The 18,963-nt window shown below is 35.9% G+C and overlaps 1 protein-coding gene across 1 annotated transcript in view; it reads left to right on the forward strand.

The window, feature by feature from the left end:
- Window positions 1-18,963, forward strand: part of GON4L (gon-4 like) — a 114,758-nt gene that overhangs the window by 56,036 nt on the left and 39,759 nt on the right. The window contains exons 5-11 of the mRNA XM_044674236.1: window positions 152-226; window positions 2,444-2,494; window positions 2,708-2,758; window positions 3,039-3,134; window positions 3,439-3,558; window positions 4,662-4,832; window positions 18,373-18,565. Coding sequence (XP_044530171.1) covers window positions 152-226; window positions 2,444-2,494; window positions 2,708-2,758; window positions 3,039-3,134; window positions 3,439-3,558; window positions 4,662-4,832; window positions 18,373-18,565 — 757 coding nt within the window. The remainder of the gene's footprint in view (window positions 1-151; window positions 227-2,443; window positions 2,495-2,707; window positions 2,759-3,038; window positions 3,135-3,438; window positions 3,559-4,661; window positions 4,833-18,372; window positions 18,566-18,963) is intronic.

Below are 18,963 nucleotides of genomic sequence, written 5' to 3' on the forward strand. Positions count from 1 at the left end.
TAAGTTGTAGTGAATTCCTTTTCCTGTGTAGACTGGACTAGATGACCACAAGTTGCCCTTCCAATTCTGTGTTTCTGTGATACTATAATGTAGATTTAAATGAAATGAACAAATATTTGTTACTTAAAGCAAAAATTTTCTTTTTCTCCAGGAAGTGATCACAAATGAACATGTGGTAGCAATGATGAAAGCAGCCATCAGTGAAACAGATGATGCTCCGGTTTTTGTGAGTTCTTAATTCTTTAATGTGATGGAACTGATGTAGCCAGAAAATTTGCTGGGTATAGGAGGGGACTTAGAAATAGATTTAACAACATAAAGTAGGATTAACGTAAAAACTCTTGAGCCTCAATATTGTTTTCTTATTTTTAAATGGATAATTTTGTTTTAATAGCTGATAATCTTAAACACCCAAAGAATATTTCCCAAAAACTTTAAAGTAAAACAATACCAAATAGTATTTATAATTGAGAATATATATACCATCTTTTCCTTTTATAATTTACTATTTTAAAATAGAAGTATTTGTTTTTTTAACTGTAAAGAACTAAAGAACTAGTACCATTATTGTATTTAACTTGGATTTTTTTTTGGCCCTATTATCTTCACATTCATAGTTGAAATCAGTATATATTCTTGCCAGTCTCTCTGCTGCATATTAATTTGATACAAGTCTTCCCCATATTTCTTTTAACTATTCTTAATCGTTGTTCCTTACAATGTAATAATATTCCATTTCATTCATGTTAATTCAGCCATCCCCTGGTTTTGAGCACATGATTTGTTTTCAGTTTTTTGCTTTTACAAATAGTAAATATTTAAAAATTGAATATATTGGTAGGCCCCTTTCCCCTATATACTCCTTGAGGGGAGAGTATTACTATCAACATAGTAGTGTGGCATTGGAGTTAAGGAACAGGAACAATTTTGTAACTTTTATTTAATTAAATAATTCCATTTTATTCTCTAAAATGTTTATAGCAAGTTGCAGGTCCATTAGCAGTGAATTAGCTTTTCTCATAGTTCTGCCCACATTGAATTTCTCTATCTTTACCAATTGTTTGATATGTATGAATTGAAATTTATGGGTTATTTTAGTTTTTTTAATTATTATAGGCTTTTTTCAAGTGGCTATTGATAATAATTTTCAAAATATGAACTATCTGTTCATATTCTTTGACTACTTATCTTTAGAGATATAGTTTTTAATCTTTTGTTTTTGAATTTCTGTTTTTTTTTTATCAGAGATGTTTGATGTATAATTTTCCTTTATCTTATGTTTCATCTATTTTTATTTGTCAAAACCTTTAATTTTAGATAATTAAAATAATCTGTTTTTCCCTTTTATAACTTTCTGTTTGTTTTGGCTTCTTAAAGATTTTCCCCTTTTTGCAGCTATGACATAACCTTCCTTTCTTCTAATTTTTTCTGGTGTGGCTTTCAATATTTACATCCTGTATACATGATATATTTGATTATTTGAAGGATATGGGGTGAGATGCTTGTCTAAATCTATTTTCTGCCAAACATACTATCTTTGAGTTCTAGTCTATTTGTGTTTAAAAATGATTCCTTCTCCAGTAATTTATATTCTTTGGTTTAGCTGTATATGCCAGAAATTCAAGATCACTGAAATGATTAGCATATTCTTATTAATATCAAAGCAATAAAAACCACATGGTAGATTCTTTAAAAGCTTTTGACAAAATACAGTACTTACGTTAAAAATCAGGAAAAAGCATAGGGATAAAAATATCTTTCCATAGTATTATAAAAATCTATCTAAAATAAGCACCTAGCATTATATGAAAGGGGGGGGGGCTTTAAATTTTTCAAATAAAATTAGGAATGAGATAAGGATCTCCAGTCTCCATTAGTGTAATTTAAAAAATTAAAAAATTTTTAACAGTCATTTCTGGATATATATCCCTTTCTCTTTCTCTCTTATCTAGACTTTTCTTTCTTTCTTTCTTTTTTTTTTTAACCTTTACCTTCTGTCTTTGAACGGATACTAAATATCTCTTCCAAGGCAGAAGAGCAGTAAGGGGCTAGAAAAGTTGGGGTAAGTGATTTGCCCAGACACATTTAGGAAGTGTCTGAAGCCAGATCCTCCTACCTCCAACACAGGCATTTGATCCACTGATCCATCCACCTTGCTGCTTCTCCAAACTTTTTCTAACAAGTAAAAAAAGTTAAGTAAAACCAACTGACAAAATAAAAATGATTGATAGTGTATGTCACATTCTGTACTCATAGTCCTAAGGGTCAAAATTTTACCACTGCCATTTAGCTTGATGCTATAAATGTTGGCTATAGAAGTTAAGAGAAATAAATTAAAAGAGGTAAACATTAATATAAACAAAACAGAAATACCTGTTTAAGAATGATATGATTTTTCTAGAAAAGTCAACTTCATTTTAATTTCATTTCCTCTTTTTCTCAGGAACCTAAAATGACCCGATCAAAACTGAAGGAAGTTGTAGAGAAAGGAGTGGTGAGTAGCTAAATCTCTTAATCTGTTTCTTTTTTGAGACAGATACAAAGTATCATTAGACATCGTCAGCCTCATTTGTTCCCCAGGGTCTATAGTAACTCTAATCAGTCTGTAGCCCATTGTGAGAGTAAAAGAGGAAGAAAAGGAGTAAGACTCAGAAAGTAATGTATATTTATGTATAAGGGAACTTACTTTTCATAGTTTTTTTGGTAGGTAATTCCAACGTGGAACATTTCTCCAATTAAGAAGGCCAATGAAATAAAGGTATGTTTTACCAATAAGACTCCTATCCCCAGCAGTCAGTTCTAAAAACTACCTTGTTTATTCCTCTAGGGCTCATCCTATTTGTGTTTCCACCATTCCCTGTTCTCTAGTTCTCTATTTTTGTCTCTTTAATAATCTTGTGTTCTTTAACCATGTCTTTTTTATCTGACTGCATTTAGGGGTGAATGTAGTCTGCCATCAGGGTTATGTCTTTCCCTCCTCAAATTCATGTATCTTGTATCTTTTTCCCTTCTGTTTTCTTATGGTCTAATTATTGTAGCCTCCTCAATTTGTGGATATTCACCTTGAAGAGGATGATTCTTCAGATGAAGAATATCAGCCAGAAGATGAGGAAGAAGATGAGACAGCTGAAGAGGTAAGCAGATAGCTTCCATGGACCTATGGATTGCATGTCAGAGGTGTGGCTCCACAGGCCTAGGTTTACTTTGCTTTCTTGAGTTCATAAGATGACCTAACCTGTAGAAAAGATGGGGGCACAGTATTTTTGGCATCTCATTTCTTTGTAATTTGGATTCAGAGATTATGTTTGTCTGTTATTCATATCCTCTTGACATTTTTATATTGTTTGAGAAAGATATTTAAAGCTAATGAGCCCAACTTCAGTTTAAGGGAAGATGAAAAGAGTAATGATGACTGAGATTACTGGCTTGCTTTTGTAGAGTTTATTGGAAAGTGATGTGGAAAGCACTGCTTCTTCTCCACGGGGATCTAAGAGATCCAGGATGAGACAGTCCTCAGACATGACTGAGACAAATGAGGAAGTTGGAATTCTCTCAGAGGTAAATAAGAAATGTATTTCAATGCGCTCAGTTATCTGTATATAAATGAGTTTGGATTACTCTCTTGAGAATTATCTATTCTGACTCTGAGACTTCTCCACCACAATACTTTTGGTTCATTAGAAAAAGAATTGTCTACTGATACAGGGGAGAATAGAAGTGAAGAGGTGGGTCGGGTAGGAGGGAGAGAATGAGAATGAATATATGTGCCTGTTTATAGAGGCATGTTCATACTTGTGTGAACAATAATTTGTCACTGTTACCCATATCCAACACTTTCTAGAGCCATTTTTTTTTCAGTTTTTTATTTCTTATTTTGTGTGTAATGTGTTCTGCATGGTTTCATTAGTGTGAATAATTTAGACTTGTCAGTGAACTCAACTTATAGTTAAAAACCCTGGCAAATCTGTAACATTCTTTTGGTTACATATCCAGGGCAAATCCATTGACTTTGTGACCTTTGAATTTGGCAAAATGTTAGGCCACTATGTAGTTTCATTAAGTTTGCAATTTGTCTTTTATTCTTGGCTGTTTTGGTTACAAAAGGGCTTCATGAAATGAGCAGCTAAGGCTACATTGAAACTTACTAGTGGGGAAGAGTTTACTTTTCTTGATTCTTCTATGTAGAGGAACAAAAAGCACAAAATAACATTTAAATTAAAGATCTGGTAATTTTATCAACTGATGGCCACCTTAAGAAGTATCTCATTTGATCTTATTTTGTTCAGTCGTTTCAGCCATGTCTATATTTCTGTAACCCCATTTGGGGTTTTCTTGTCAAAGGTAGTGGAGTGGTTTGCCATTTCCTTCTCTAGCTTCAGTTTACAGATAGGAAACTGAGGTAAAAAGGAGTAAGTGATTTGTCCAAGGTCACACATCTATTAAGTGTCTGAAAAGCAGATTTGAACTTGGATCTTCCTGACTCAAGGTACTGTCCTCTATCCACTTAGCTGCCCTTGGTCTCATTAGAGGGCTGCAGTAATAAGACCACCATGTGGTAAAAAACAAAACAAAACAAATCAATACTTGACTGGAAGGAGAAAGGTGGGTCCTTTCTATAGATAATGTCTTTATTTAATAAAATAATTACCTTTCTTAACTAGGCGGAGAAAATCATCACCCCTCCCATCAGGCACATCAATGCTGAGTTTGTACCCATGGGGCCTCCCCCACCTCCTAAGCCCAAGCAGAACAAGGATAGTACTTTTATGGAGAAACTGCATGCAGTGGATGAAGAACTGGCTTGCAGTCCAGTCTGTATGGATTCATTGCAGGTAAACACTTGGGGTACAGGTAATTTAGAATGTCAAGTGGAATGATTTGGTGAAGTTTGGAGTTCAGAGGGAAGAAGAGGTTTTCCCTTTGAATTCCAGTTCAGAAGTCAGGTACCATGAAAGCATAGCCTTGTAAACTATTCAGTTTGTGTTCTTTCATTGCCAGTAAGTATCAGAGTTTCTAAAGAAGAAATGGGGTTTGTGTAGGTGTAGATAGGTATAAGCAGGAAATATTATCCATATGAAATACAGGAACTCAGTCCATTCTTTTACTGTACCAGTTCTTCCTATCAATCTTCTATATCAGTGAAAGATACAGGTGTATAAGTATTGGAGAGCAGTATCTTCTAGGGGAAGAGAGTCCTTGAAAAGCTTTTTTTCCCTCCTGCTTCTTAGGGAAAGATTAGACCTAAGAAAAACAAGTTTTCACTAAAGATATGCAAAAAAAATTTTATTTTTGAGATAGCAAAAAAAAATGTGAATCTGGAGAATGGCAAAACAAGCTGTCTGATAATAGTGATGGAACATCACTGAATTGTAAGAAATGATGACAGGGATGGTTTCAAAGATACAAATTCACACAAGAAGACTTGTATGATGCACATTGAGGTGAGTAGAACAGGGAGAGTGGTCTTAAGGCTAAGATTTTATAAACTTTGGCACTTAAGACAATGATCATCATACTGGACTGTAAATGCTTCTGAAATTATCACATAATTGGATAACCAAACTGAGGAAAAGAACCACCATTCACTAGAAATTCTCTCCTACATTTATCATATCATTGTTGTAGGCATCTTGTAAAACTTTTTTGGAAAAAAAATGTTTATATTTTTCAATCATCTAAAATCCACCTTCTATCCCTCCTCTAGTTGAGAACAAAAGAAAAATGGAATTCCTGTTGCATGCATGTGTAGTCAAGCAAAACGAATTCCTCCTTGGATATAGCATTTTCTTTCTTTTGGAAATGGCTGTTCTGTACTCCTCAGTGCATCTCTCTGTCAGGTGGTGGATAGCATGTTTCATCATTACTTCTCTGGAATTGTGTTGAACAGAGTTCCCAAGACTTTCAGAGTTATTTGCCTTTACAATATTGTTGTCTCTATAAAAACCATTCCCCTGTTCTGTCCACTTCACTGCATCAGTTCATACAAATCTTTTTTTATAAACTTGTTTCTTTGAAATCTCTGTCATCATTTATTATGACACATTGATGTCCCATCATGTTTATAACACACCTCTGGGCAAAGAATGATCACTAGCTCTCAGGTCAGATCTCTGCCAGTTTTTGACCTGAGTTTGGATTTGAGCAATAGTAGAGTACTATTGGATTTAGCCACTTTCAGCCAATGTACAAGCTTTCTGCTCTTCAGGTGACAGACCTATAAGCTTCCTTTTGGTTTGGGATTCTTGCCCTGGTTATTCTTCTGCATGCTTCAGATTGATTAGGAATTAGGTTTGAGCTTCTACTCTTCTGTTGAAGTCTGAGCCCCTCAGCTGTTTCTTGCTTCTGAACTTGCCTCTCTTTAGGTAAGTTGCCTAGCTAGCCTGTAGCCATTCCCTTCCTTTTGTAAGAAGTAAAAATATCTGGACCATAATCCTGAACTGAAGATATGATTTTGTTTGTGGGTAAATATTGTTAAGAGTTCTCACCATGCCTAGCCTATGGCAAAGACCTTATTCAACAATTTGTTTCATAGGCTTTTGACAGTAATTAACATAAATGATTAGATCAAATATTCAGAACAGGTTACTAAAGTTTGAGGGGAAAATTAATGAATTTTAATACAAGGTTCAAGCATTTCATTGGCTAATACCTGTAACTGATACCCTCAGACTCAGCCCATCACAATGACTGGAAAAGAGATTTAAAGCTAAGTCAGAGTTACCTCTTTGGTCATAAAATTTGAGGATCCTGTTATGGACATAAATGAGCAAATACTATTAGTTTTCAATAATTATTTCTTTTATCTTTATCTGGAATCAGGATTCAGTCAAACTTGTAATAAGGGAATTATGGCAGGGATGTTGAGGTAATGGGGTGGTATGGGACCAAAGGCTGGAGGTAATTAAGGGAATAGACTGAAGGTAGGGTTGTAATAGAGGATAAGGCAGGCAAGGGACTAAAGGTAGATGTGAATAGGGAAGGTATAATGGTAAAGGTGGTAAATTAAGGTGATAGGAGAAGTAAGGGAATGCCTGAGTTTAGGAAATATAAACACGGAAGTATAAAGGTTTGCAAGGGAGAGGATGAGATACTTTGGGCAACAACTATAGCCTGGGAGAGACTGACTGGGACACAGGATTTGAGACAGACACTAAAGGGAAACAGGCTGAGCCTTTCAAGTAAGAAAGGCACTTCTACAGACAAAGGTTAGGGCTAGTCAAAAATGGCTTGAAACTAACTAGAGGGCTTCTAGTCAGTTTCTCAGGTTTACAAAAAAACAGTTCAGAGGAAGTATTAAGATTGCACTTCCTCCAAAATGGACACCTCCAACTCCTTCACGACTCAGAGACTATATGATTCCTTTCTTCCCTTCTCCCTCTCTTATCAATCAACTAATGAAGTAGCCAAAGGTTTTGATTAAAAGACAAACTGGGTTTATTAATTTAAGGATTGATTGGAAAGGGTAGAGGATACAAGGTAACCCTAACAGCCACCTAGAGAAAGCTTCAGTTGGGGGAGGGAGACAGGAACGTGAAACTGAGAAAAGACCTACCTTAATTCAGCTCTCAAGGGGTTTTGTAATCAAAGGGGTTAGGAAAGTTGTATACAATGATTCAATAGATAATTTGTAACAAGGGTAAGCCCTATTTGACTATTTAAAACTATCAAGTTTAAAACTACCCTCCTTTCAAAACCCTCACAGAAATTCAGGCAGGGAAGGAAAAATGAAGATAGGGAATAAGGAAGGTTAGGAAGAGTCAAAAGAAATAATTAAGCTAATAATTTTAAAGAGAAAAGCTGCAGAATATAGGCCAGGTTTCAATCCAAAGAAAGAGCTCAGATTGACCCTTCTACTCTCCATGAGTCTCCCAGGTCAAGTGCCTTTTCCTCAAGATTCCAAAACCTGTCAACTGTCAGAAAATCTCTGCAGCAAGGCTTTGCAGGGCTGACATGTTGCACTACAAGCTGTACATTTAACATTCCAAGATTAATAACAAAAGCTCTTTAAATTTATTGGTAGCTATAAGTTCCAGTGCACCAAACTAACTCTTTCCTTATCCACTGCTATGCTTATATACAATTTAATAGAGACTAACTTTTGTAAAATCGTAGTTACAATTACTACCTAAAGGATAACATGTAATCACTTGGTTTATGTTTAATGATAAAAATAGTAAGAGTACAGGAGGTCCTAGGTTCAAACCCGGCCTCAGCCACTTCCCAGCTGTGTGACCCTGGGCAAGTCACTTGACCCCCATTGCCCACCCTTACCACTCTTCCACCTATGAGACAATACGCCGAAGTACAAGGGTTTAAAAAAAAATAAATAGTAAGAGTAATGAGAAAAATAGTAAGTACGATTTCATTTTTTCAACTCTTTAGTTCAATTTGGATCTATGACTTGACACTGCATAGTAATTGACCCATTTGCCAGTTGACATCTATTCTTACAGTCTGCATTTGGGAATGCCTTTTGCCCTGGTTGGTGCACAAATCTCTCCCTTCAGTTCAGTGTGCTTCTGGCTAGTCATTATTTGTTATCTGTATACCTCTCGCACTGTAATTTTTATTTTGATTTACCTTTCAGGATTCATCCTGGTGTGTTTTCTATGTCTATTTAGAGCTGCCTCCTCCCTTTTTTTTTTTTTTTTAATTTAAATATTGATGAGGCTAGTTCACTGTATTTCTTCCTACAACTCCATTATCTTGGCTTTTTTCTTTTTATCCCCCACCAATAATACTCTTAAGTTGTAGAGAAGGTGATAATCTGCATTGGTTGAGAGATTCCTAATCTGAGAGATATCTATATCAATGAAAACATAAATCTAGTCCCTTATAATAATAGTACTTTATAATTTATAAAACATCTTAATTGAGTCACTATACCATTTCATTTTCACCATTGTACTTTTTCCAAACTTTTTCATCCTTCCTTAAATCTCCCATTGGTTTATTCCCCCTGATCATCTCAGGGGAGAACTTTGCCAAATGAATCAACCTGAAAAAATGGAGGCCATTCACCAAGAACTTCCTCTTCTCCCCTTCTCAGTTCACATCATTTCCATGCCTTTTCTTTGCCAAGACTAAACTGCTTTATATGCATGTAATGCCATTCTATTCCTATTTTCTCCAGCAGATTTTACTTTCCATCATCTCTATTTTCTTACCAATCATTATTCTATTCTTGTCTACTGTCTTGCTTTCCTGATGCCTATAAACACTCCCATTTCTCTCCCATCCTCAAAGAATTCTCACTTCATCTGTCTACATCTCTTTCCCCTTTTGTGGCTAATGTCTTTAAAAAGACTGTCTACAGTTATTGGTGCCTCCACTACATTTCCTCTCATTCTCTTCATTACTCTCTACAGTCTGATTTCTGACCTCATCACTCAATCTTTTTTTATTTGAAAATTTTTATTTAATTAATTGATTTAGAATATTTTTCCATGCTTACATGGTTCATGTTCTTTCCCTCCTCTCCTCCCATCTGTCCTGTAGCCAATGAACAGTTCCACTGGGTTTTTTCATGTGTCATTGGTCAAGACCTATTTCCATATTATTAATATTTGCATTAGGGTGATCGTTTAGAGTCTACATCCCCAAACATATCCCCATCAAACCATGTGATCAAGCAGTTGTTTTTCTTCTGTTTCCACTCCCACAGTTCTTTCTCTGGATGTGAATAGCATTCTTTCTCATAGGTCCCTCAGAATTGTCCTGGATCATCACATTGCTGCTAGTAGAGAAGTCCATTACATTTGATTATGCCACAGTGTACAATGTACTATGTACAATGTTCTCCTCATTCTGCTCCTTTCACTCTACATCAATTCCTGGAGATTGTTCCAGTTCACATGGAATTCATCCAATTCATTATTCCTTTGAGCACAATAGTATTCCATCACCAACAGATACCACAGTTTGTTCAGCCATTCCCCTATTGAAGGGTGCCCCTTCATTTTCCAATATTTTGCCATCACAAAGAGCATGACTATAAATATTTTGGTACAAGTTTTTTTTTTTCCTTATTATCTCTTTGGTGTATAAACCCAGCAGTGGTATGGCTGGATCAAAGGGCAGTCAGGGAGGCAGCAGGGTGGCTCAGTGGATTGAGAGCCAGGCTTAGAGAAGGGAAGTCCTAGGTTCAAATCTGGCCTCAGACACTTCCCAGCTCTGTGACCCTGGGCAAGTCACTTAACCCCAATTGCCTAACCCTTACCAATCTTCTGCCTCCAAGACAAAAAGTAAGGGTTTTACAAAACAAAACAAAGGGCAGGCAGTCTTTTAAAGCCCTTTGGGCATAATTCCAAATTGCCTTCCAGAATGGTTGGATCAATTCACAACTCCACCAGCAATGCATTAATGTCCCAATTTTGCCACATCGCCTCCAACATTCACCACTTTCCTTTGCTGTCATGTTAGCTAAACTACTAGATATGAGGTAGTACCTCAGAGTTGTTCTGATTTGCCTTTCTCTAATTATAAGAGATGTGGACACTTTTTCATGTGTTTAATGATAGTTTTGATTTCTTTATCTGAAAATTGCCTATTCATGTCCCTTGCCCATTTATCAATTGGGGAATGGCTTGCTTTTTTGTACAATTGATTTAGCTCCTAATAAATTTGAGTAATTAGACCTTTTTTTTTAGGTTTTTGTTATAAAGGTTTTTTTCCCAATTTGTTGCTTCCCTTCTAATTTTGATTATATTGGTTTTATTTGTACAAACCCTTTTTAATCTAATATAATCAAAATTATTTATTTTACATTTTATAATATTTTTCACCTAATTTACTTATAGTTTCCTTCTTTATATTCAAGTCATTCACCCATTCTGAGTTTATCTTGGTGTAGGTTGTGAAATGTTGATCTAAACCTAATCTCTCCCATACTGTTTTCCAATTTTCCCAGCAGTTTTTGTCAAATAGTGGATTTTTATCTCAAAAGTTGGGCTCTTTGGGTTTATCATACACTGTCTTGCTGACGTCACTTACTCCAAGTCTATTCCACTGATCCTCCCTTTTGTCTCTTAACTAGTACCATATTGTTTTGATGACCGATGCTTTAGAGTATGGTTTAAGATATAGTATTGCTAGGCCCCCACATTTTTTTTTTTCATTATTTCCCTTGATCTTTTGTTCTTCCAAGTGAACTTTGTTATAGTTTTTTTTAACTCAGTAAAAAAGTTTCTTGGTAGTTTGATAGGTATGGCTCATCACTCAATCTTAATTGGTAAATGTAATGACCACTTCTGTGTAGTCTTTTGATACTCTTGATCACCCTTTTCTCTTTGACATTCTCTTCACCTTAGGTCTTTGTGACACTGTTCTTTTCTGGTTTTCCTTCTTGTTTGAGTGTCCTTTCTCATCTCCTTTTCTAGAACTTCATCCAATTCATACTCACTAACAGAGGATGAATCCCAGATCTCTGTTCTGGACCCTCTCCTTTTCTCCCTCTATAATATTTCACTTGGTGATCTCATTAACTCACATAGATTCTATTTTCATCTCCATGCTGATGATTCCCAAATCTCTTTATCCAGCTCTAAATCTCTTATCCTGACTTCCATTCTCATATCTCCCACTGTCTTTTGGACATCTCAAACTGGATGCCCCACAGATAAAAACTCAGTATATCCAAAACTCATTATCTTAACCCTTTCTTGACTACCCTATTACTGTGTAGAGCATTACCATCATCCTAAACTCACAATGTAGGTATCATCCTGGATGCCTCACTCTGTCTCACCCCACTATCCAGTCTGTGAGTTCTGCCTTCATAACATCTCTCACATGTGCATCTTTATTTCCTCTGACATTGCCACCACCTTTATCACCTCACATCTGGACTATCATTTGCTAGCAGTCTTATGCTGGTTGGTCTCACTCCCTCAAGTTTCCTTCCATTCCAGTCCTTCCTATACTTAGTTATCAAAGTGATCTTCCTAACTCTAGGTCTGACCTTGTTACTTTTTGCTAAATAAACTCCCTGTTATCTCTAGGACACAATATAAAACTCTTTTTGGCCTTTGTAACCTAGCCCCCTTTCTATCTTTCCAGTATCCTTAAACCTTATTCCTTTTCACTTTGTGATCCAGTGACCCTGGCCCCCTTTCTTCTTCTCCCCAAGATGTTCCATTTCCTGACATAATGTATTTTTTTAAAAACCTTACCTTCCATCTTAGAATCAATAGTGTTTATTGGTTCCAAGGCAGAAAATAGTAAGGGCTAAGTGATGGTAAGTGGTGGGAGCTAAGTGACTTGCTCAGGGGTCACACAGCTAGGAAATATCCGAGGTCAGATTTTAACCCACAACTTCCCATCTCTAGGCTTGACTCTTAAACCACTGAGCCACCTAACTGGCCCCCCTTAATATATTTTCAATGGCTATTGCCCAGGACTTGAATTCTCTCTCTCTTTTTGCCTCCTTGACTTCCTTCAAGTCTCAATTAAAATCCCACTTTCTAAATGAAGCCTTTCCTGATCCTTTCATGTAATCCTTCTTATCTCAATTATCTAAAATGTATCCTTTTATATATCTTGTTTGTGCATTGTTGTTTATATGTGGTCTCCCTATTGAACAAATTCTTGAAAGCTAATAATTTGCCTTTCTTTGACTCCCCAGCTCCTAGCATAGTGTCTGGCACACAGTAGGCCCTTAATAAATTACTTGATGATTTGGCTTGACTTTGCCCACAGTAGTTCCCTTCAGTTCAACAAACAATTTAACATCTCTCATTTATAAGGCACTCTACAGGCTGCTCTAGTTTTAAAGCTAACCCTGTTGGGAATCCCAAGGATCTTACCTTCCACAAGGAAGATACAAGATGTAGAGTGACGTATAATAAATGCCCAGGTATCGTTATCCAGATTTGGCAGGTGAGAAAACTGAGACTCAAGGAGTGAAGAGAATATTTTTAGGTAGAAAGGTAGGAAATGGCAAAGCTGAGTTTTGTTTTGTTTTGTTTTGTTTTGTTTTGTTTTTTAAACCCTTACCTTCCACCTTAGAATCAACACTAAGTATTGGGTCCAAGGCAGAAGAGAGAGAAATACTAAGTAGTGGGGGTTAAGTGACTTGCTCAAGGTCACATAGCTAGAAGAGTCTGGGGTTGGATTTGAACCCGGGTTCTGCTGTTTCTAGGCCCAGCTCCCTATCCATGAAGCTGCCCCCAGAGCTGAGATTTGAATCCATGTCTTTTGATTCCTTGCATGACACCATGCTGGTGCTTTTAATCATGAGGTCTGTAAAACTGAAAATAGTAAATGTTTCCCTTTCATGTTTACTTGAAAATTGACAAGAAATGCTAAATATAGCTGAATGAAACAAACACTTTTGGACTTGGGCCGTGTGGGAATTTGATTTGCTTGGCTATGCATATTTGTAAAAAGGCTCCTCACACACCTTTCAGTGGGGCAGGTAGGGAAGGAGAGAAAATAGATATCTGTTAAATAAAATAATTTAATTAAAAATATGTTTGTGGTTACTAATTTCTTTTTTTGATGGTTCAATTAAATTTATTTTTATTTTTTGTTTTGCTTCTCTGTGCATATTTATTTATTTATAAGATATTTTTCCATGGTTACTTGATTCATGTTCTCTCCCTTCCCTTTACCATTTCCTCTCCTTGAGCTGATAAGCAATTCCACTGGGTAATACATGTATTATCACTTGATACCTATTTCCATATTATTCATTTTTATAATAATTTTTAAAAATCTAAACCCCAAATCATATACCCATATATATAAGTGATAAATCCTGTTTTTCTTCTGTATTTGTACTCCAACAGTTTTTTCTCTAGATGTGGATAGTATTCTTTCTCATAAGTCCCTCAGGATTGTTCTTGATCATTGCATTGCTATTATCAGCAAAGTCTATTACATTTGATCATCCCATAATGTTTCAGTTACTGTATATAATGTTATCCAGGTTCTGCTTATTTTATTCTACATCAGGTCATGGAGGTCTTTCCAGTTCATATAGAAATCAAGCAGTTCATCATTCCTTATAAGCACGATAGTATTCCGTCACCATCATATATACCACAATTTGTTCAGCCATTCCCCAATCGAGAGACGTCCTCTCATTTTCCAAATTTTTGCCACCACAAAAAATACAGCTATAATTATTTTTGTACAAACAGATCCTTTCCCATTTTTTAAAAATCTCTTTGGGATACAAACCTATTAGTGGTATTGCTATATCAAAGAATATGCATTCTTTAAAAAAATTTTTTAATTTATTTATTTTAAAAGATTTTTCCATGATTACATGATGCATATTCTCTCTCTCCCCCCTCCCAGAACTGACAAGCAATTCCACTGGGTAATACATGTATTATCACTTGATACCTATTTCCATATTATTCATTTTTGTCATAGAGCAATCTTTTAATCCTTTCCCCATATATACAAGCGATAAACCATCTTTTTCTTCTGCATTTCTACTCCATTTCTTCTTTATCTAAATGAGTATAGCATTCTTTCTCATAAGTCCCTTAGAATTGTCCTAGATCACTGCATTGTTGCTAGTAGCAAAGTTGATTACATTTGATCGTCCCACAGTGTTTCAGTTACTGTGTATAATGTTCTCTTGGTTCTGCTCATTTCACTACACATTAGTTTATGGAGGTCTTTCCAGTTCATATAGAAATTAAGCAATTCATCATTCCTTACAACATAGTAGTATTCATCACCATCATATATCACAATTTGATCCGCCATTCCCCAATTGAGGGATGCCCCATCGTTTTCCAGTTGTTTGTTACTACAAAGAGTGAGGCTATGAATATTTTTGTGCAGCCATTTTTGTACAAACATCTTTGGGGCATAAACCTAGTAGTGGTATTGCTGGATCAAAGAGCATGCATTCTTTTAAAGCCCTTTGGACATAATTCCAAATTACCTTCCAGGATGGTTGGATCAATTCACAACAACCCCATCAATGCATTAGTGGCATCAAAAAATGATTTTGCCACAATCCCTCCAACATTTATTATTTTCCTTTACTGTCATATTGGCCAGTCTGCTAGGTGCAAGGTGATACTTCAGAGTTGTTTTGATTTGCATTTTTCTAATCAGAAGGGATTTAGAATACTCTTTCATATGATTATTAATAGTTTTGATTTCTTCATCTGAAAGCTGCCTATTGAGGATTCTGGGAAGATGGAGGCTTAGACGGAGCAAATCCTAAAACCTCCTCACCCTTACACGAGATAGAAAACAATGTGCTTGGAGAAGAAAGAGGAACAAATCTAACCAGGGACAGAGCAGGGGAAACCCTGCTGCTACACAACTAAAGAGGTACGCCAAGAAAAAGGCTTCAATTCTTGAACTGTTGGGTCTGAGGGTATAGAAGGGGAATCCCAGGATACCTCCCCCATGTTCTGTTCGGAGTCTCCAGCGGCCCCTAACATCTCAGGGCTGGCAGGCGCACTGACCGAAGAGAGGGCCTTGCTGGCACCTGACTTGGAGAATTGAACACAGGCACTGGAGAGGTGACTGGAGGAGAAAACCAGAGAAAGACAGCAAAAACGCCTGGAAGAAGGAGGCTTAGAGAGAGCCATACCACAAGACTGCAGACCACTTGGCTTCCTCACAGTGAGATTGAGTACAAAGGGCTTCTAGAGGAAAGAAAACCAGATCAAACACTATGACAGGGCAGGGGGACCCTCCTGCTGGACTGCTCAGTTCAGTGAAAATGCTCATTCCTGTCCCCCCAGGGTGTTTTTTTTTTGTTTGTTTTCTCCTCTCCAGGTTTTAGCCTCAGAGCAGATTAAGAAGATTAATCCAATCAATACAGACTAAATATCAACAATTGGAAAGACTGGAAGTCTTCAGAGGGCAGAGAAAGTAACTACAAACCTCCATTGCCAGCTGGGGGAAGATCTTTCATCAAAGATCATTAAATATATCTGCTCAAACTAACAGAACAAAAAAGGAAAAAATGAGTAAACAACAGAAAAAGAGTAAAGAAATGACAATTGACAGCTTCTTTCAAGGAAGTGAAAAGAGAGCAAATGAAATAGAAACAGAAGAAGAGGAAGTTCCAGTGAATTGGACACAGGCTTTGGAAGATCTCAAAATTCAATTAACTCAAGAACTTCAGGAACTCAAAAAGCAATCAAGAGAGGCAAGAGGCTGAAGACAATTTGAAAAAGGAAATACATGAACTAAAACAAAAAAATAAAAGTCTTAAAGCCAGAATTGGCTACCTTGAAAATGAAGCAATGAAAGCTACCTATTTATATACCTTGACCATTTGTCAGTTATGGAATGGCTTGATTTCTTGTAAATTTGATTTAGTTCCTTATATTTTAGAAATTAGACTTTTGTCATAGAATTTTGTTATGAATTTTTTTCCCCAGTTTGTTGCTTCCTTCTAATTTTGGTTGTATTGGTTTTGTTTACATAAAGCCTTTTTAATTTAATATAGTAAAAAATTACTCATTTTACATCCTGTAATGTTCTCTGTCTCTTGCTTGGTCTTAAATTTTTCCCTTCCCCATAGATCTGATAGGTATATTGTTCTACATTCACCTAATTTACTTATAATATCACTATATTTAAGTTGTATACCCATTTTGAATTTATCTTGGTATAGGATGTGAGATACTGATCTAAACCTAATTTTTCCCAAACTGTTTTCCAATTTTCTCAGCAGTTTTTGTCAAATAGTGAGTTCTTGTCCCAAATGCTAGAATCTTTGGGTTTATCAAATACTAGCTTGCAAAGGTCATTTACCCCTAGTCTTTTCCATTGATCTACTGCCAGTACCATATTGTTTTGATGACCACTGCTTTATGGTACAGTTTAAGATCTGGTACTGCTAGATGAGGTTATTCATTCTGAGAAAGAGCCTTCACGGTCTCCCATAGTCATATATATCCAATAATATCTTAAAACTAACATTAATCCCTTTGTTATTTTATATTATTTGAATATTTTCTGTATGGTATTGCCTTTCTAAATGAAAGGATTAGTGTGGAAGTATGAAAACTTTTAGAATCATAAAGCTTGGAGAAAATAGTCCTTATTTTTAAGTTCATCATTCAGGATAGGTTTTAGTTCCAGACATTTGAGATTTAAAGTCATTGTCGGCCTTAGAAAAGGTCTCTTCTGCTACTTGAGTATTTCATAGTAAAGTGTTAAGAAATTAAAAACATCCCAAATTGATAATGGGATATAAACAGGAAACTTAGAAGAAATAATCAAAGCTCTGTATAGTATATGAAAAGGGCTTTAAATCATTATTGATTAGGGAAATGCAAATTAAATAACTCTGAGAAACCAACCTACACCTATCAGAAATGGCAAATGCTGAAGGAGGTGTGAAAAAATAGGTACACTAATGAATTGTTAGTAGAATTGTGAAGTAGGCCGGCCATTCTGGAAAATGAAATTATGCCCAAAGAACTATAAAATTGTGCATACTCTTTGACCCAGCAATACCCTCAATTAGATCTGTATTCCAAAGAGATCAAAGAAGAAGGAAAGGGAGCTATATGTACAAAAATATTTATAGCAGCTCTTTTTGTTGTGGCAAAGATTTGAAAATTGAGGGCATCTTCCCATTAATTGGGGAATGGCCGAACAAGTTGTGGTATATAATTGTGATGGAATACTATTGTATTATTAGAAATGTTGAGCAGGAAGTTCTCAGAAAAACCTAGGAAGACTTTAAAAAAATGATGCGAAGTGAAGTGACCAGAATCAGGAGAACATTGTACCCAGTAATAGCAATATTATAATGATGATCAACTATGTAAGACTTAGCTACTCTAATACAAGGATCAAAGACAGTTCTGAAGGATTCTTGATGAAAAATGCTATCCATTTCCAGATGGAGAACTGATGAACTCTGAATGCAAGTTGAAGTATAATTTTATTACTTTAGAAAATATGAAATTTTGTTTTGAATGCTTTCACATGTATACATGGTACATTACTTAGAAACATTTTTTTTTTTTAAAGAATGTTAAAAGGGCATCTAGGTAGCATAAGAGAATAGAGCTCCAGGCTTGGAGTCAAGAGGACCTGGGTTCAAATTTGGCCTCAGATACTTCCTAGCTGTGTAACACTAGCCAAGTCATTTAACTCTGTTTGCCTAGCTGTTACCCGTCTTCCTTAGAGTTGTTACCAAGACAGAAAGTAAGGATTTTTTTTAAAAGTTAAAAATAAATGGTAATTTATAAAAAGGAAATGAACACAATCATATAAACTAGGAATTCAGTTGGAGCCTAGATCCTTAGAAGAGAACACAAAGGCCCCCAAAAAGCATAATATACTGAGGAAATATTGGGATTTGAGGATGGATATTCTGAAATAATAAGACATTTATTGATGTTCTGTTTCACCCTTTTTGCCATTGTTCAGCCATTGGATGACAGCCTCATTGCCTTCCGAACACGCTCCAAAATGCCCCTAAAAGATGTTCCCCTAGGACAGTTGGAGGCTGAACTCAAGGCTCCAGATATCACACCAGACATGTATGACCCCAATACAGCAGATGATGAGGACTGGAAGATGTGGCTTGGGGGGCTCATGAATGATGATGTTGAAAATGAGGGTAAGTGGTCTTCATTAGCATTAATACCTATTTCTTTTCCTAATTCTGAATTTTCATTTAACTGAAAACTTAAGACAGCAAGATAATTGGTTAATTGGATTTAAATAGTTCAGTGTATACTGTGCACTGGGCCCTGGGGATATAAAAACATGAACCAAATTAATCCCACTTCTCATGGATGTTAATTCTATGGGAGGCACAGCATATACACTATTATATAATGCAGTTTGAAGAAGGAGAGAGCATAAGTATGATCTACTTAGTAGAGTTATTTAACTGGGGAGGTTATTGCTTGAGGTGAGAGGTTAGATAAAGTGACCTTGATTTCTAAGGTCCTGTTTTACTTAGGGTTAACCTGAAACTTTCTTTTGTTTGAACCTTTAATGTAAAAATTTTCT

This window comes from Gracilinanus agilis, chromosome 4, assembly GCF_016433145.1.
Source record: "Gracilinanus agilis isolate LMUSP501 chromosome 4, AgileGrace, whole genome shotgun sequence".
Taxonomy (NCBI): domain Eukaryota; kingdom Metazoa; phylum Chordata; class Mammalia; order Didelphimorphia; family Didelphidae; genus Gracilinanus; species Gracilinanus agilis.